General features: G+C 46.0%; 1 protein-coding gene and 1 long non-coding RNA gene across 2 annotated transcripts in view; both read right to left on the minus strand.

Moving 5' to 3' along the window:
* Positions 1 to 298: 298 nt before the first annotated feature.
* Positions 299 to 20,149, minus strand: part of LOC308486517 — a 244,170-nt gene continuing 224,319 nt past the window's right edge. Inside the window, exon 2 of the long non-coding RNA XR_013991118.1 lies at positions 299 to 1,332. This is a non-coding gene — a long non-coding RNA (uncharacterized lncRNA). The remainder of the gene's footprint in view (positions 1,333 to 20,149) is intronic.
* The window catches only part of ITIH5 (inter-alpha-trypsin inhibitor heavy chain 5), a 69,530-nt gene continuing 49,679 nt past the window's right edge, over positions 299 to 20,149 (minus strand). The window contains exons 9-14 of the mRNA XM_081022729.1: positions 17,010 to 17,319; positions 14,133 to 14,689; positions 12,603 to 12,656; positions 10,266 to 10,382; positions 4,910 to 5,287; positions 299 to 2,435 (exon numbers count right to left, since the gene is read on the minus strand). Coding sequence (XP_080878855.1) covers positions 2,188 to 2,435; positions 4,910 to 5,287; positions 10,266 to 10,382; positions 12,603 to 12,656; positions 14,133 to 14,689; positions 17,010 to 17,319 — 1,664 coding nt within the window. The 3' untranslated portion in view covers positions 299 to 2,187. The remainder of the gene's footprint in view (positions 2,436 to 4,909; positions 5,288 to 10,265; positions 10,383 to 12,602; positions 12,657 to 14,132; positions 14,690 to 17,009; positions 17,320 to 20,149) is intronic.

The raw sequence follows: 20,149 nt of genomic DNA on the forward strand, positions 1-20,149 counted from the left end.
CTCGGCCAATAAAGCGAGATGAGCGCCGCAACCCCAGAGTTGGTCACGACTGGACCTAATGGTCAGAGGTCCCTTTACCCTTTACCTATTACCTTGATTGGGACACTATACTTCTGTTGGTCTGTCGCTGATTGGATTCAGGGTCCACCCAGTTTTAATTTTTCCAGCAGAGGGGCTACCTACATTCAAGCTTATCTGAAAAATGAACTGGAAACTCTGGCCCCAAGTCTGAGCACCTGTGATAACCCAATGCAGCAAAACAAACAAACAAAAAACAAACAAACAAACACTCTGCACATTGTCAGAGACACCCTTTCCTTTATTATTCACATGTCACTGGGGTGAGTCTGTTTTCCAAGGAGGACTGGAGGCTAAGTGCTGGTTTCAACTGGACCTGTGGATACACAGCATGTCAGATCTTCAGAGGTCTGCGCACTGCACAATCAAACAATAGATTGGAACCTGGAATGTCGGGATGCAGTCAGCTCAGTACGGTTTCTGGGGCTACATTTCCTTTTTTAGCCTCAGTAAAATTGAATTAATATATTGACAGGCATCACAAAGGGATTTGTAAGGATATTACACAAACACTTTCCTAAATCTATTCTCCCACCTTTTTTTTTTCTTTTAACAACAAAAATCTTCCTCAGTGAATGATAAAAGAAATTGCACTGCAGAATTATCAAAGGAGAGAAAAATCCAGTGGGATTATCATGGGCAACGGGCAGGGGTAGTATTGAGCTTACCATCATTTTCAGGTGGGTGATTTTTTGTGTGAGTGTGCCATTGTTTCGTTCTGCAAATCATCCCACCAGTGGTCTACATTCGTCAGCCTCCCCAGCTACCCACTTTTCAACGAAAGCCTAGGGCAGGCATCCCCAAAGTCAGCCCTCCAAATGTTTTGGGACTACAATTCCCATCATCCCTGAACACCGGTCCTGTTAGCTAGGGATGATGGGAGTTGTAGTCCCAAAACATCTGGAGGGCCAAGTTTGGGGATGCCTGGCCTAGGCGAACACAGCAAGCAGTAACTCCTCCCCTGGAGCGTTCACAGATCAACAGGTTCAGGCAGCCAGGGAGGCTGCACAGCACTGGAGAAGGGAGTTTATAATAAGATAAATAATAAGATAAATTCAAAGCACCATGTGGGGGAAAATTCTAAAGTGCCCTGAGGAACGAGGAAGGAAAATAGAAGCCTCTTTTCACAAGAAAGTTAGTAACTGGAGGGCAACAGATTTGGAAACCACGCTTCCAAAAATGTTGTTCTGTTCTGAGTCAAAGGAGACACTTGAAAGGAGCTTTCTGTTGCCTGCATTTACATGAATGTCCCCACTGTGGAAGGACGTGTGGATCCAGAATTGGCCTCCACAGTTACTTACGGACTCACTGTTAAAACCGTGTTTATGGAAGACAATCTTACTCGGCTACGAGTGATCGCCAAAGAAGAAGAAGAAGACGGTGTAAATTGAGCTGTGCATGGACTTGCATTCTTATTCTTAACTACAACATGGAAAACTGCCTTATAGTAAGTCAGACCATTGGTCCATCTAGCTCAGTAGTGCTTACACGGACTGGCAGCAACCCTCTAGGGTTTCAGACAGGGAGACATTCCCAGCCATATCTGGACATGGTTGGGGATTGGACTGGGAACCTTCTGCATGCAGACACAGGAAGACACTCTCCCCGCCGGTTTGATTGTGATAGGCATGATTCAATTGAAGCGAAGGGCATTTAAATCCCATTGATCTCAAGGGAGAAATTAACCTTGCTTGATGAAATCAACGGGATCTATTAAAAGTGCTTCATTTGGGCTGGTTTGTGACCTTTCAGACTCAATGAAAACATAGCACCAGAACTGTGGAGGTCAAAAATAGGCACTTTTAAAAATCGTTCATTTGAATGAAATAGCCCACATTCTGTAAGCTATTTCCTGTATTACGGGCACTGCGGACAATATTCGCAATCTTTTATTGTTCCTTTCTTTTTTTTAAAGTCCACATTAGACCTTATTATAGTCACTCGGGAAAATGTCCTTAGAGAGCAGGCAGCTGTCTTGTATAAATGGAATTCCTTTTGAAATAAATCTTGAATTTCTTTGGCTTTACAAAACGCTGTCAAGGTGCAGGAATCGCCTCGGGACCGGATGGCTTCCTATGTGTCAAAAAGCAAGTGGGGTTCTTTTTCTCCTCAGAGTTGATTTTCTGTCAAGGAGCTAGTCCCTGTGTCAAAAGGGTGAGAAGCCAAGTAATCCTTATAGGCCCCGTCGATCAGTTTCTCTGCGTTGTTCTTGGCAAACCAGCAGTCCACTTCCTGTTCGCCATTGTAGATCTTCCTCTGCTTCCATACGACGGGAATCAAGCGCCCTTTCAGCTCTAACGCGTTCCCAGCCTTTATGTCTTGGGTAGTGAGCTTAACATCTTGGTGTAAGAACTGGCCTGTGTAGGAGGAAAGGGAGAGCTTGTCAGAGGTATGAATACAGATAAGTCTTGCAGTCATCTTGGAGCCACTCATAGCAGGGCCTTCACTGTGGTGGCTCCTGCCATGTGACACATCCTCCCCTTAGAACAGAGGGGGAGATTTTTCAGCAATAAATCACACCACGTTTGTGAAGTTAACTCTTTATTCAAGGAAACAAGGTCGACTCGGGGGGGGGGGCAGTCCTACTGAACACAGCAGTTTGTCCCAGTGGATCTTGCACCTATGACACAGTTGGGACTGAAGGTCCTTGCCTTCCCACAGTTGTCCTCCTCCCCCGGGTCCTTCCTAGGCAATCTGAGACTCCCCCAGCATGCCTGTCTCTCTTCCTACCTCTTCCTACCTCTTCTGGTCCTGGGAGACTGGGGTGGGGGAGCTAGTCACAGCAGCAGGAGGAGACACCTCGGCTTCTTCACAAATTTGTGTGATGGCCTGGGATTCGAACTCAGAGGCTGAACCTGAGGAATCCCAGCCTGCACAGAAGTCCCTGCCTCTAGAACCAGCTGAGCCGGGGCTGGGGCCTGAGCCTGAAGGGTCCTCACCTGTGCTGGATCCTCAGGTGCAGGCACCAGCTGAGTCTGCTATGGCTCCTGAGGTGATGGAGGACCCATTGCCTGCAGGTGCTCCACTCTCAGCCCCGTCAGAGGAAGCTGAGGTTGCCTCTGGGTCCGGTAACCCTCCAGCCTCTCCTGAGCTGCAGAGGCTCAGGGCAGAAAGGCAGAGGGAACTAAGTTCCCGCAGGAGGAGTGCTCGCCTCCAGGCCAGGAGAGGCGAGTCCCCTGTGGACCGGGGCCGCCCCATGCCTCGGGGCAGATAAAAGCCAGCCAGCCCCAGTCCCAGGTTGCGGGAGCAACATTGTTGGTAGCCTATTCCTGCCTGCACCCTGTCCTGCTCTTCTGCCAGAGTTCCTGACCTCACCCGACTCCCTGCCTTGGACCCAGCTACAGCTTTGATGGACAGCCTCCATACCGCACCCTCGACCTCGGACTGGACTCGGACCTCGCCGCATGGTTAACCCTCGGGACCAGCACAGTTTGACTCATCTCTGCCTCTTGGCCCCCCTTCTCTCTTGCATCTGCCTCTGATTCTGGACTGCTATCTGCCACAGCCTCTTCCTGCTCACTAAGTCCTGTTACCTCTTCTATTAAAACTATAGCGTGATTAGTTTTTAGATGCAAAAAGAGTCAAAGGTCTATCACCCAACCACCACTGACACAGGATTCTTTATAGCTGGGATATATTCCGAAAACATGAATGTGGTAGGATAATGTAATAAATAAACAAAAGAAGGATGCTCTCTCGCCCCTTAGGTAGCCAAAACACTAGCCCTCTGCTGCAAAAGTGTGGCTTGGTGGAACCCCAAGGATTGCAAGAATTCCAAAGATCTTTGGGGCGGGGGGAATCCTAGAGAGGTATACCTCCCATGCTGAGTGGCCACTAAATGCTAACTTGGGGGGTGGGGAACGGGGAGAGAACAGGAGAGGGAATTGAAGGAGGAGCAATAACCCTGAACAGAAGCATTCTACGTTGCAACATTTTGTTGCAGGTCCCCATTTGCCTCATTCTTAAAAGCGCAAAAATGGCAGCTGGGGGGCACAGGAGGGTGAGTTCACGTGCTCTGCTGGACCCCTAGGATCCCCACTCCTCCGTGGGGAGTTTTTCAGGGGGTGCCTGGCCCTGGCGCTCACCCCCAAAGCTCTAGCCGCCAGAACCGTGCCGTCCTTTAAGCGGACAACACGGAACACGCCGCCATTGCCGCTGCAGCGAAACAGAAGTCTCCCATTTGCCTCATTCTTAAAAGGATAATAATAATAATAAATTTTATTTATACCCCGCCCTCCCCAGCCAAGGCCGGGCTCAGGGTGGCTAACAACCAATAATAAAAACAAGTTGACTGAATACAACTTAAAAACAAGATTAAAATACAACATTAAAACATTAAAATGCAGCCTCATCACAGGAGGTGAAAGGAAAAAAGAAAGAGGGGGAAGGAATCAAACTGATTTTAAGCCAAAGACCAGGTGTGACAACTCTGTCTTACAGGCCCTGTGGAAAGAAATCAGATCCTGCAGGGCCCTGGTCTCATGAGACAGAGCGTTCCACCAGGCTGGAGCCAGTGTTGAAAAGGCCCCGTGCTCTGGTACAGGCTAATCTAACTTCCTTAGGGCCCAGGACCACTAGGGTGTTGCTATTTATGGACCTTAAGGTCCTCTGTGGGGCATACCGGGAGAGGCGGTCCCGGAGGTACGAGGGCCCTAGGTCCTATGATAGGCAATGTACCAACTCATTCTTGTACAATTGGGATCTTCTGCTTTCCACTTTGAAGTTCCCTGTCCCTAATTCCTGGAGACGGTGCTGGGATAAGCTGGAACATCCGCTCTAATTTAGGCTCCATGGCCTGGCACCATACGTTCTCAGAGTGTTTCCCTCTTACCGATCAGCCCATGGGAGCTTGGGGAAAGGCCTTGGCTGTTGGAGATGTAGAAGCCCAGATGATCCTTTTGGTAGGGAGCGGGGTTCTTGTAGTGGTGGATCAGAACGACGAAACCGACGGTGCCCCTTATGGCCACGGTGACGTTGGAACGGGCTGCAATGGACACCTCGAGGTTCCTGCTTGCTACTGTGGCACTGCGGTCGCAAGGCAGGATGAGCCTCTTCCCATCATCCATGATGACCTTCGTGGGAGTGACCTCCAGGTAGGACCGTTCTGGTTTGTTGCTGAGAATGGTGATGCTTCTGAAGTAGGTTCTTTGCTTCTTATGGCCTCTACGAGGGGCAGGGGCTCCCACCAGCTGGCCATTCACGGTCACACCTTAAGGGGCAAGGAAGAATCAAAAGGCAATGGTTCGGATGCTGAGCCAAGAGGAAAGACAAGCTTTTGTAGAGTCTGCTACATGAATTAGATTTCTGGGACACACCTTTTTTTTTTTTTTTTTTTTTTTGAGGATCATAAAATTGCAGAGTTGGAAGGGACCGCAAATATAGTCTCTTCCAACCCCCTGCAATGCAGGAATCTCAACTACAGAATCCATGGCAGATGGCCATCCAACCTCTGTTTGAAAACCTCCAACGAAGGAGTGTCCACCATCTTCCGATGGAGTCCGTTTCACTATTGAACAGTTCTTCCTAATATTTAAACTTCTTATAGACTTTCTGCATGGAAGGGAAAATGAACTTGTAATATCTGGATTTGAAGACTGACAAAATAGTGGTTTATAGGAAATAGAATAGTTGGATGTTAATGAATGAATAGTATATTTAGCCGCAGGTCAGAGAACCAAAAGTTATTTTATTTTATTTTATTATTTCTCTCTTTTTCTTTCTCTCACCCCCCCCCCCAACTTTTCCTCTTTTCTTCTTTTTGTTTTTATTCCTTTGTAGGTTAGATTGTTAAAAGCATTTCTTTTATTCTGGTGTATTACAAAATGATACTTGCATTGGGTATGGACTTTTGTGTATCTTTGGGCAAGTATCGATCAAAATGGATATTTGCAGAAAGTTCTTCCTAAAAGAAAAGCACATACTTGGGTAAAGCGTGCATAAAAGGAAAAATTGCTTTGCAAAAATATGTGTCATATTGCTTAGGCATGAATATATTAAGAGAAACCCATACTAAAATGCGGGCGAATTTTTGTGAGGACTTAAAAATATAGTTGTGAACATGGAGAAATGAACTTAAAGACTTGGGGAAAAATAAGAAACAGCTTCACCCATCCTTATTCCTAAGTAGTTTTGGGTTGTCCTAATCGAGGGGAAGGCAGAGCTAGTCAATGGGAGTGCCTGAGTGAATTATTTGTGTCTGTCTTCACTGAAAAAGCTGTTGTGTTCGAATGAACTTTCACAGAGAATCAGAGGGACTGAGGTGTATAGTCATAATCAGGGGCCAAGTTTAATTAACAAATTAAAAGCTAATCAATCTCCAAATCCAGATGCCACCCACCTGTGAGATCTTAAAGAACTCAAAGGTAAAACTGCCCATCCTCTAACAAAAATAGGTACCGTATTTTTCGCTCTATAAGACGCACCAGACCACAAGAGTTTTTGGAGGAGGAAAACAAGAAAAAAAATATTCTGAATCTCAGAAGCCAGAACAGCAAGAGGGATCGCTGCGCAGTGAAAGCAGCAGTCCCTCTTGCTGTTCTGGCTTCTGGGATAGCTGCGCAGCCTGCATTCGCTCCATAAGACGCACACACATTTCCCCTTACTTTTTAGGAGGGAAAAAGTGAGTCTTATAGAGCAAAAAATACGGTAACTTGTCCCTAAAATCAGCCTTCCTACTGGAGAATTGCAAAGCGGCCTGTGGAGTACCAGTTTGCTCTTGGTATTTATTACCCCTGCTATGCAAAAATCTCCCAATGAATCCGAACTTCAATGTCTAAAATCCCTGGTAGAGGACGAGGATCCTGAGATCACGTTAAGGGTAGCCAAATTCTGTGCGATTGCCATAAAACTGAGGAAACAAGCTGTGCTATCATAATGATTAAAGTTTTAAATGATAATTTTAGGTTATATGTTAGTGACTAAGTTTTAATTTCTATCTTTTTTTAACTGTTGCTATATCTGTATTGTCCCTGTTATACCTAATTGCAAATTCAAATGTATCCCTAGCGTGTTTTATGACTCCCTTGATATTGTATGTGGGCTGGAACTGGTCTGTGACCGAAATAATAAAATTCAATTCAATGATGGCTTTAAAAGAGGATAAGGCAAATTCATAGAAGACTATCAAGGGCTTCTAACCACGATGCCTATGCGCTGTCCCCACTATCAGAGGCAATATGTCTCTAATTGCCAGTTGCTGCTGTTAGAATGCTGTTGTGCTCATGTCCTGTTAGAAGACGATGCTGAACTATTAGATGTGTCATTGGAACTGATCCAGCGAGTTCTTTAATTGTTAAAGATCTCTTCTCTTTATACACTTCTATCATGTCCCCCTTACCTTTTCTTCTAACCTAAACAACCCCTTTCCTTGTAGGGGACTTGTTCCAGTCCTCTATCATTTTGGTTGCTTATTTCTGAACAGTTTCCAGCTCTGCAATATTCTTTTGGATATGATTGTCAGTAAATAATAATAATAATAATAATAATAATAATAATAATTTATTTATACCCCGCCCTTCCCGGTTCAGAAAACTGGGCTCAGGGTGGCCAACAACAAATTTAAAACACTTAATTGGTGCAACAAAAAACAGCATAAAATACAGTATAAAATGTGAATAACAATAAATTCAGAATTCAAAAATCAATTTAGGGGGGAAATCCATCCAATAAACATTAGATGATCACCAGGGCTAGCTGGCTAAATTAGTCCTATTTGGGCCAGCGAGGAGACCAGGGGAGGAATTAGCTGTGGGATCCCAGAGCAGGTAATCTTCATAAAAAGGGGAAGGGGAGGGAAGGAAGGGGAATAAAAGATCAGGCTAAGTTCAAATTGAAAGCCAGGTGGAATAGCTCTGTCTTACAGGCCCTGAGGAAGGACGTTCAATACTGCAGGGCCCTGGTCTCATGGGACAGAGCATTCCACCAGGTTGGAGCCATCACTGAGAAGGCCCTGGCCCTGGTGGAGGATAATCTGACTTCCTTAGGGCCTGGGACCTCTAAACTGTGGTTATTTATGGACCTTAAGGTCCTCTGCGGGGCAGACCAGGAGAGGCGGTCCCATAAATACGAGGGCCCTAAGCCACAAAGGCGTTTAAAGGTCAAAACCAGCACCTTAAAGGCACCCATAGATTAGAATCACAAATTCTATCTAAAATGTGGCTTGAGTGCAGGTGTCAGAAAAGGTTATTTATGTATGCCACTACTGCGGCTCGTGTTTCATTAGCCCAAAAATGGAAAACGAGCAAAGTCCTAACAAAAGAAGAATGGCAACTCAAACTGGTGGAATATGTGCAGCTTGCAGACCTAACATATAGAATAAGAGAACAAGAAGAACATATGTTTAAAGAAGACTGGAAAATGTTTATTGAATATATGGGGGGGAATTGTGTATATTTGAAAACGTGGGCAGCATTGAGATAAATTCAACAGTGTAAATAAGTTTTGATGGATGTGATAATGGAATACTGAATGGTTTAGTTTATATAAAATATGCAGGGATTCATGTTCTGCAAAGTGAACCATGGAAAGAGAAGAAGGGGAGTCACTGATATTTTAAGGTTGTTTAAATGAATATTCCAAAATGTAAAACAGAAAATTTAATAAAAACTATAGGGAAAAAATAAAATAAAATGTGGCTTCAGCATCAGTGTAACAAACAAAATTCGATCCAAGCTGTAGAAGCTGCCAAGCCACAGAATATTCCCTCCCAGACATTCAGTTGAACAAAACTATACAAATTCCCTGTTCAGGGAAGTTTTTAATGTGTGACATGTTCATGTATTTTTAATCTTTGTTGGAAGCCGCCCAGAGTGGCTGGGGAGACCCAGCCAGATGGGTGGGGTACAAATAAACAAGAATAATAATAATAATAATAATAATAATAATAATAATAATAAATTTAACTATCCAACTAATGAAGAACACTGAATTATGGAGTGAGTGGAACAAGGGAGAGGTCATTAGATAGATTCCTCTTAAAGGTCTTGTTTGCCTTCTCTTTTGTAAATCTATGGTTGCCTTGTCTTCCTCACTCTCGTGGTCACCCCCCCCCTGCCCTGGCTGGTCAAGAACTTTGCTGCCATATAAATAATCCTCTTACAAATCACAGCTGCTTAGGAATTCCAGGCCAGATCAGAAGCTCAAGACCTCTAAAACCATTAGGACTGAAACATTTTTAACTCAAGAGCTCCCATCGCCTTGATTTAATCTGCTTCTGGAGGCAAACTGTACCAAAGGAATTGGGGACAGGAGAACACAAGGGTCCAAATCCACACAGACATTCAATGACATAGCTGTCAACGTTTTCCCTTTTTTAAGGGAAATTCCCTTATTCTGAATAGGATTCCTCGCAAGAAAAGGGAAAAGTTGACAGCTATGTTCAATGATGTATGGTAGTGATGTATGGAAGTGAGAGCGGGACCATAAAGAAGGCTGATTGCCAAAGAATTGATGCTTTTGAATTCTGGTGCTGGAGGAGACTCTTGAGAGTCCCATGGACTGCAAGAAGATCAAACCTATCCATTCTGAAGGAAATCAGCCCTGAGTGCTCACTGGAAGGACAAAGATAATCATGCAGAGCCAAAATTCACTGAAAAGCTGTTGCCTACATTACCATTAACCAACTGTTGGCTGAGAGGTGAGAAGGAAAGCACTCAGTGGATTTCTTAGAGCCTTCCCGGAAGAGGAAGAATTTCTGTAATTCTAGCTCTGAAATAATGCTAACTGAGACACGGTACTAATGATTCTGTGTACTGTACAGTTAGTATGCATTCTGTGGAGTGGGATTGTGACTGGCTCAGTTTAAAGGCAAACTTGCTTAAGTCACCCTTTAAGAAGTGCGGGTGGGTTAAACCACAGAGCCTAGCACTTGCCGATCAGAAGGTCCCATTGCTCGGTCCCTGCTCCTGCCCACCTAGCAGTTTGAAAGCATGTCAAAGTACAATTAGATAAATAGGTACCACTCCAGCAGGAAGCTAAAAGGCATTTCCGTGTGCTGCTCTGGTTCACCAGAAGCGGCTTAGTTATGCTGGCCACATGACCCGGAAGCTGTCTGCGGACAAACGTTGGCTCCCTTGGCCTATAGAGCGAGATGAGCACCGCAACCCCAGAGTCGTCCACGACTGGACTTAACTGTTTAATCTAGCTCTGCTGATACAGAAACTAAACATTTCTTTCTTCTTCCAACATACCAGAGTTCTTATGGTCGGAAACCAATCTGAGGATGTCTCCTGGTTCCCCGTCAATGTTGAAGCAGACCGTTAGCTTGCTCAAGGGGAAATCGACGACAAAATGAGGGTCCCCATCCGCTGGAAAGACAAGAATTAAATAAGAATATTGCAGAGTTGCAGACTTTAAGGCTCCCACCCACACCAAAGAAAAATGCTACCCCATTTGACGAGAGACCTCTTCCTTCTCTCCTCCATCACCAGCACCACCATGAACATTTTGTAGCTTTGGGGGTAAGGTTTTCCTAAAAGGAAAAACAAACTAGACCATAGGTAAGACTCCAGCGAAAACCATCCACAATGGACTACTGTTGAATGTAGGGAAATGAATTTGAGATGCCTTCAAGACTACGATTGGGGCAGATGTTTTAGTGGGTTTTATCTGATGCAGCTTGGAACGAGCCGCAAGCTCACTCTAGCTTCCAATCTTGGTTGTGTGCACAAACCATAGACTGCCATGTTTTGGATGAAACAAAGAAACAAACTATGGTTTGTCTTGAAGCAGGATAGGCAGGAGGAGGTCATTGGGCATTTAGCAGAAAAGGGGTGAAGAGTTGAGGCTCAATCCACACCCCTTAAAAAAATTATTTATGCTTTTCAGATTGATACATTTCACTGATTTTACAATCATTTTGACATTTCTAAACTCGACTTCCTTCCCCCTTTTTCTACAGTTCCTTAAATTTATTTTTAATATCGTCTGCATAGCCAAATTATCTTAATTTCCTCTTTTATTCATCTACTTTAAATATAAACTCACTATAAAACTGCAGGTTATTACAATAATCTTGCCAATGTCCTTATCTGTTTACAATTTATCTGTAAATATTCAATAAACTATTTCCATTCTTTTATAAAAAGTTTGTTGTCTTGATTTCTTATTCTTCCAGTAAGTTTCGCCATTTCTGCAAATTCCATTAGCTTCTGTATTCATTCTTCCTTTGCCGGGACTTCTGCTTCTTTCCACTTATGGGCAAGTAACATTCTCGCACTGTAGTAGCATACATGAAAATATTTCTATACATTTTAGGTAGTTCTGTCCCTATAATTCCCAAAAGAAAAGCTTCTAGTGTTTGTTTTCTACAAAGGTTATTTTAAACATCCTTTTCATTACATTATATATCATTTCCCAGTAAACATTAACCTTACTACAAGACCACCACATATGATAAAAAACACTTTCTTTCCATTTCCAACACTTATTTGATTTAGATTTATACACATGAGGCTCATGCTACTCTTGCGCATGTAACGTTGAACAACCCCATTGTGACATTTCTACACAAAGCTCAAAACATCCAACGAAAGGAAAGCACTTCAGTTATTGAATTGTTTTGCTGCCATATAAGTGAAATCCAAGTTGTCTTCACTTCTGGGTCAAAACTGGTGGCCCAATCCGCCACCAACATATGGGGACAACTCTTCCATGTTGCACTTTGTTCCTTGATACCAGCAGATGAGGGGTCACGGTTTAAGGTGCTCCCAACCCAACTTGGAAGAAATGGAGGCAGTGAGAGATTTTACTTTCTTGGGCTCCATGATCACTGCAGATGGTGACAGGAGTCACGAAATTAAAAGATGCCTGCTTCTTGGGAGGAAAGCAATGACAAACCTAGACAGCATCTTAAAAAGCAGAGACATCACCTTGCCAACAAAGGTCCGTATAGTAAAAGCTATGGTTTTCCCAGTAGTGATGTATGGAAGTGAGAGCTGGACCATAAAGAAGGCTGATCGCCAAAGAATTGATGCTTTTGAATTATGGTGCTGGAGGAGACTCTTAAGAGTCCCATGGACTGCAAGAAGATCAAACGCATCCATTCTTAAGGAAATCAGCCCTGAGTGCTCACTGGAAGGACAGATCATGAAGCTGAAGCTCCAATACTTTGGCCACCTCATGAGAAGAGAAGACTCCCTGGAAAAGACCCTGATATTGGCACAAGGAGAAGGGGATGACAGAGGACGAGAAGGTTGGACAGTGTTCCTGAAGCTACCAGCATGAGTTTGACCAATCTGTGGGAGGCAGTGGAAGACAGGGGTGCCTAGTGTGCTCTGGTCCATGGGGTCACGAAGAGTCGGAAATGCCTAAACGCCTAAGCAACAACAACCCAACTTGTCTGAGGTCTCATGAATGGTGACGAGATCCAAGGCCTTCTTGGTAATATTCTCCTGCGCTCAAAAGAGTCCTGCTTGCTCAGTGTACCAACGCCTTTTGGAGGAAACTGTTAAGATACTTCCAGAAAGTTTGTGCTAAGTTAAGAGAATATGCTGAACGGGAACGACCTGCCTTGCTAGGGGACTTACCTGATGTTTTAGTGACTTCAACTTTTTGTTTCGCTGGCTTTGCAACAACAGGCCCTAGATAGCCAGGAGAATACAGGGAGGAGAAAACAAACATGATAAGCAATAACATGGCTATTTCATACTGTAATTTAAGGTTCCCTTTTGTCCAAAGAATATCATAGAATTGTAGAGTTGACTCAAAGAGCCATCTAGTCCAACCTACTACAATGCAAGAATCACAGCTATCTGAAGTTTCCCTCCTTTTCCCTTTTCTTCTTTAATTTCTGTGTTTTAATAAAATGCTTAATATTTGGTGCTTATTTCTGTATACTGTTTTTCCTTTGTCCTTTCAAGCTTTAATGGTAGTAAAAATGGAATTGCAACAATCTACCATATTGGCCTGAATATAAGCTTCACTTTTTTTACCAAATTCTGACCTTGAAAAGTTCAAGTGCGACTTAAATTCGCGACCTTACAAAAATTGGCTTTAACGATATTGATGCTGAAACAGACATATGGTAAAACGGAACGAGTGTGAGTGCCTGCGGAATATTAAGGGAACGGCTTATATTCGGGTACAGTGAACCCTCCGTATATGAACTTAATTCATTCCTGGGGTCCGCACTTACCCCGAAAAGTCTGCATCCGGAGGCACCGCTTTTGCGCATGTGCGATAGAGTGCTTCTGTGCACGTGTGAAGCATGCTGACTGCTTCTGCACATGCGTGTGCGGCAATACCCAGAAGTATACACTTCTGGGTTTGCTGCATTTGTAACTCAAAATTGCATTACCCAAAGGTAACGTAACCCGAGGTACCACTGTATTATCTTTTTTCCTCCCCCCCCCCTTGAATTTTAAAGGTACGGCTCATATTTGGGTGTGGCTTATATTCGGGCCAATACGGTAGTTGTGGCTCAATTTAAATTAATCCGTTTATGTGGGATTTAAATGACATTGCCTGCTCCACAGTTCTCCATTTCATTCCCCCTGCCATCGAGTTTTCTGCTCCCCCCACCCAATGATCGGCCTGATTTCCATGGCCACTCAGCCTTCCTGGGGCTGTTTTGGGGCCTCTGCCCCCACCATATATTTCCCTAACTTCTGCAAGCCTTGGGGTCCCCCAGCCTGCTGAAACCTTCTCCTTGTACATGAATAGGCTACATAAAGCCCAAAACTTGAAGAACCAGTGTGAGAAGAGCCAGTGTGGTGTAGTGGTTAAGAACGGTAGTCTCGTAATCTGGTGAACCGGGTTCGCTTCCCCGCTCCTCCACATGCAGCTGCTGGGTGACCTTGGGCCAGTCACACTTCTCTGAAGTCTCTCAGAGTGTTTGTTGTGGGGGAGGAAGGGAAAGGAGAATGTTAGCCGCTTTGAGACTCCTTAAATGGAGTGAAAGGCGGGATATCAAATCCAAACTCTTCTTCTTCTTCTTCAAACCAAGACCACAACTAAACTGCATGGTGACAGACACATTGCATTCCCACATCGTTTGACATAATACCTGCACACCATTCTTGGGACTCAGAACATAAGAAAATGCGCATCATGCTTACCTGATGGTGCCCGGTGACCTTGAAGTCCCTGCACAATCTCCCCAACTCCTTCAGTTGATGGGCCGGTGTAAACCTCCTTTGGGAGGTCCGCCTGGCTCGCAAGCTCCTTCATCTTCAGCGTGGTGAAGGGGGTGACAAAATTGTATGCGAGGGCCAGCTTCTCGGCTCTCTCCCTCAAGGTCTCCTTCTCCTCACTGTCGTCGCTCTTCAGCCAGGAGGTCATCAGCTCCTTGATGGTGAGGTAGCTCCAAGTCCGTTCGACATAGTTCTGATCATCTGTGGGGTCTTCGGCACCTCCAGAGACCAGTCCGACATGGTTTTTGCCAGAGAGGTCTACGGCCACGTCCGTTTTCAGAAGGACATACTTGTCGCTGTTGCTGGCTGTCACCTCCACATGTAAGCGGTCGGCTGTCTTGTTGAAGAGCTTCCCGGCAATGACAATTTCAGACCCATTGAAGTAGTTGGGGAAGAGGTTCTGGGTCACTTGCTCCACGCTGTCTGTAGGGTAATCGATCCGGATGTCGGAAAGAAGAGGCGTCCCGATCTCGTCATAGAATCTGCGTAGGTACAGTTTGTTATTGAGAAGGGCATCCAAGGGGCGACATTACTGATATATAAGCAGAGCATAGTGGAAGCAGACAAGCGTCCTTACAGCAGATAAATATAATAGCCCTGCATCAGATTTCCAACTTGTGCAGCGCTGTGGTCTAAAACATTGAGCTTTTCGGGCTTGCCGATCAGAAGGTCGGCGGTTCGAATCCCCGTGATGGGGTGAGCTCTGTCCCGGCTCCTGCCAACCTAGCAATTTGGAAGCACGCCAGTGAGGGGAGTGCCCTGTTGCAACAGTTCAATAAAGATCAGGCTTACTAGCTGCTTTGCTTCTCAATATTCTCTGGTTGGCCTCTGTTATTTTCTCCGACCGATGGAGAATCTGCAAAGGACTCTATAATAACACTTGTGTCCCCCATAAGGCAATCAGGGCAGATTTTAGTTTATTGCAGACCAGTGGTCTGACTCGCCAACTACCTATGTCCCTACGAGCAGCACAAAGTCCACAGCAAACTGCCTTGTGGAAGTTATTTGGAGTTTGACAGCTTGCTTCCAAGCTGAGAGAGAGAGATGGCGAAAACAGGGTTTTTATGGAGACAGTGCGACTTTTGCAGCTGCTGCTAAAGTTGCAAAACAATGAAGCAGGGACAGAGGAATGGAGAACTTCTGAAACAACAATGGGACACTAGCCCAGCAAGAACTGGCAACAGACAGACATAATATTCTACGGGGAGAGGAAGAAACATTACGGACAGAATAATTGCCACACACAGGAAGGAGTGAGTTTGAATGCTTCACCTCTGTAGGTGTACAAATCATTTAATGTGTCGATACGAATGGAAGTCGTTAAAACTGCAGTTGCGATATAAGGGATTGGTATCTTGACTGGAGCATAATTGAAATTTAAGTATAAGAGTTTGGAACACAGAAATACAGTAAATTATCAAACCATTAATTCTAGCACCGGGGGGGGGGGGGACCAAGATTGTATAATTTGGCATCTCAGTGATTGCTATTATTAATCTGGCATTGTTATAATGAGGCATTGTTATTGGATTGTTGTATTTGAAAACTAATAAAAATTATTATTAAAAAATAAAAATAGTGTAGATTAATGTATTTTTAACCTTCACTTGGAAGCCGTCCAGAATGGCTGGGGAAACCCAGCCAGATGGGTGGGGCAGAAATAATAAATTATTATTAGTATTATTATTATTAACCCCACAGGAAACTAGAATATTTCTCCACAGACTTACTAACTGAAAACAGATAACCGAAATATGTATTATTAGGGACCATTTGGGAGTGGAGGGAAGCCAATATATAAATCAGGGAGTCGAGCCACAAGTAGCAAAAGGAGATATTACTAAAATAGAAGAGGACCACAATATGGCTTGTATTCCTTATATAAGATGTGTATTTGAGAGTATTTTTCTTTTAGTTTTTCTTTTCTTTATATTTTCTTTATATTTTCTTTCTTTCCTTCTTTTTTTCTATTTTGTTTGTATATGTAATATGGATGTGTAAAGGTAAAGGGACCCTTGACCATTAGGTCCAGTCGTTACCGACTCTGGGGTTGCGCGCTCATCTCGCTTTACTGGCCAAGGCAGCTTCCCCTTGAGCAAGCTAATGGTCTGCTTCAACATTGACGGGGAGCCAGGAGAGATCCTCAGATTGGTTTCCGACCATAAGTACTCTGGTATGTTGGAAGAAGAAAGAAATGTTTCATTTCTGTATCAGCAGAGCTAGATTAAAGGTAAAGGTACCCTTGACAGTTAAGTCCAGTCACGGGGTTGCGGCACTCATCTCACTCTATAAACTGAAGGAGCCGCCGTTTGTCCGCAGACAGCTTCCGGGTCATGTGACCAGCATGACTAAGCCGCTTCTGGAGAACCAGAGCAGCACACGGAAACGCCGTTTATCTTCCCGCCGCAGTGGTACGTATTTATCTATTTGCACTTTTGACGTGCTTTTGAACTGCTAGGTTGGCAGGAGCAGGGACCGAGCAACGGGAGCTCACCCCATCGCGGGGATTCGAACTGCCGACCTTTTGATCGGCAAGTCCTAGGCTCTGTGGTTTAACCCACAGCGCCACCCAGGTCCCAATATGGATATGTACTTAATTTAAATAAAAACAAAAATAAAAAATAAGCTGACCAATGGTCCGACTCTGCAACTTCCTACGTCGCTACGAGCAGCAACAAGTCCGCAACAAACTGCCTCGTGAAAGTGCCCCAGGTCCCACCAAAGTCCACAGCTGGATTTGCGCCCAGCAAACAGAACATCCAAACAGCCAGGGCTAAAACTGGTTGTGTTTTCTCTACTCACCCTTTCAGCTGCGCCGCAGCATCCTCGTCCTCCTGTATCCGCCGCGTCATCCCACAATTCTCCAGCGCCAGCCTCTCCAATAGTTTGTAGTCCACGTCGTTGCCGATGCCGATGGTGAAGAGGCAGAACCTGTTGCGTATGGCCGCTTTGGTGTTGCTGACAATCTTGGCGGACTGCGTCTCTCCAACCGTCGGCCGCCCGTCCGTCAGGAAGATGATCAAGGAGACGCTCCGAGCTTCAATGTCGTTCTGGGTGATGTAGTCATTGAGGATCTGCGTGCTGATTTGTAGGGCTCCATTGATGTTTGTGCCTAGGAAGACACAACAGAATTAACCTTTCGGGGCATGGGGAAGAGGGAGTTAGTTGCTCAGCCCCTTCCTCCGCCACTGATACTGCCTGTGTTTTCTTGCTGCTGTATGGAAAAACACATGAATCTGACCTTTGAAGCATTTGTAAGTAAACCATTTTTAACTTACCCAGCGTGTGGTAAGTGGGTAGTTTTGGAAGTAACTTAAAAGGCAATATTTTAAAGGTCTAACACAGAGCTTTCCAAACTATGTGTCATGACTGCAGTGTGTCGGCTGCAGTGTATAGCTGTGTTTTGCGAACGCTCCACACACCCCTCCCAGGGCTGGAAAGGGATTAGTTTAACCTTTTGTCCGCTAGTAAAACTGAACTAAAGGTAAAGGTAAAGAGACCCCTGACCATTAGGTCCAGTCGTGGGTGACTCTGGGATTGCAGTGCTCATCTCGCTTTATTGGCCGAGGGAGCCGGCGTACAGCTTCCGGGTCACGTGGCCAGCATGACTAAGCCGCTTCTGGAGTACCAGAGCAGCACATGGAAACGCCATTTACCTTCCTGCCGGAGCGGTACCTATTTATCTATTTGGACTTTGACGTGCTTTCGAACTGCTAGGTTGGCAGGAGCAGGGACCAAGCAATGGGAGCTCACCCCATCGCGGGGATTCAAACCGCCAACCTTCTGATCAGCAAGTCCTAGGCTCTGTGGTTTAACCCACAGCGCCACCCGCGTCCCTTAAAACTGAACTACTGTGTCGCAAAATGATGCATGTCTAAAAAGTGTGTCACCAACATGAAAAGTTTGGAAAGCTCTGGTCTAACAGCCTATATTTCCATGCTTTACCTTTGTTATGTACTGAGTTGAATAGGATCCAAACTGTAGCAGTCTGATTGGTCCTAGAACAATAGGATCCAAAAGGCAGCAGTCTGATTGGTCCTAGAACAATAGGATTCAGAATGCAGCAGTCTGATTGGTCCTAGAACAATGCAGCAGTATGATTGGTTGGCAGGAACCACCCAATCCTGCTCCAGATAGAAGTGAATCCACAACCTGATTGGCTTACAGTAGAATTCCAGAATTAGCCAATCATGTGCAGCCCATTGTGTAAATAATGTATATAAAGCAGATACTGTGAGGGGACAATTATTCATTCCTCCTCACCACCATGAGCTGAATAAAGAGCATGAAATCACTTTGCGACTCTGAGTATATTTCACTGGCGACGAAGGTGGGATCCCGCTGAGCTGACTGCCACACACAGCACCGCAGCACCGCCAACTGCCGCACCGCTGCCTCGCACCGTGTATCCAGGCTTCAGCTCCGGGGCACAAGGAACTCAGAATGGCAGCCAACAGCAGCTTCTCGCCATTCAACCCAGCATCTGGAGACTGGGAAGCGTACGCCTCCCGTTTCACCTTCCTCCTAGAAGCCAAAGGGGTCACCGACGAAGAAGACGCCAAGAAGAGGGCGATATTCTTCAGCGTCTGCGGAGAGGAGACGTTTGAAATCGCCCGGGCTCTCCTTGCGCCTGAAGACGTCGCTATTGTTCCATACAAAACAATAATGGAACAGCTGAAGGGGCACTTTTCGCCGCAGCCCTCAGTGGTGGCTCGTCGAAATGCCTTCTACGCAAAGCGGCAAGCCCCTGGGGAAACCATAACTGGGTTTGTGACCTCTCTCCGCCAAGCCGCCCGGTTCTGCAACTTCTCAGAGCTGGAGAACACGCTTCGTGACCGCCTCGTCGGTGGCCTGAAGGATGAGAAGCTGCAACGGCGCCTCTACGCTAAGAAGGACCTAACGTTCCAGGTCGCTCTGGAGGAGGCCCTGGCAACAGAAGCTGCCGAGAGGTCGACCCAAGAGGCACGGCCGAGCCTGCCATCCCAACCGAGGGTCCACCATGAAGACCTCACCGACGACTCAGGATCTGACAGGGAGGAGGTGCACCGAGTACAGCAGCGCACTCAAGCAGCGCACAGACCACAGCTGCCTCGACGAGAAGGAGGGAACTGCGCAAGCTGCGGGGAGAGTCACAAGAGGAGGACCTGCCGTTTCCGCAACGCAGAGTGCAGGCAGTGCAGAAAATCGGGACACATCGCCCGGGTGTGTCGGGCTCGGCCCACCCGACACCAGGCATCAGATGACCAATCCAAGAGCCCCAGGTCCCGGGGCCCAACGCACCAAGGCAACTCGACGGAGCTCACGGACTTCCAGGTATACCAGTTGCCCCACCCCAACGTAGAGAAAATTTATGTAGAGGTACAGATAGAGGGGGCCCCATGCCGCATGGAGCTTGACACGGGTTCAACTCTATCCATAATCTCGGCAAGGACCTTAAGGAAACTGTGTCCCACTGGGGGTCCCAAACTCAGGCCGGCCCCATTCACCCTCCGGGACTTCCAGAAACGTAAGGTCCCCACAATGGGGGTGGGGACCTTCAGGGTGCAATACCGAGGGCGGACGCGGCAACTGGACTTGCTTGTGGTCAAGGGCCCCTACATTAGCTTACTGGGATTGGCATGGTTTGGACCACTGGGGCTAGCTGTCACCGGGGTGAACCACACTAGCTTACAAGTGGACGTGGACGCCATATGCAAGGAATTTCCAGGGGTTTTCGATGGGAAATTGGGACAGTATACGGGCCCCCCCATTGCGCTACAGCTTGACCCCGCAGTACGACCGGTCAGGCTCAAGGCCCGCCGGGTCCCGTTCGCCTTGAAACCCCGTATAGACGAGGAATTGGACCGACTCGTAGAGCAAGGAGTGCTGGAGCCGGTGCCTAATGCTCCCTGGGAAACCCCAATCGTCACACCCGTCAAGCCTAATGGTTCGGTCCGCATCTG

The sequence above is a fragment of the Podarcis pityusensis genome (assembly GCF_964106645.2).
Source record: "Podarcis pityusensis genome assembly, chromosome: 10".
In the NCBI taxonomy this organism is placed as follows: domain Eukaryota; kingdom Metazoa; phylum Chordata; class Lepidosauria; order Squamata; family Lacertidae; genus Podarcis; species Podarcis pityusensis.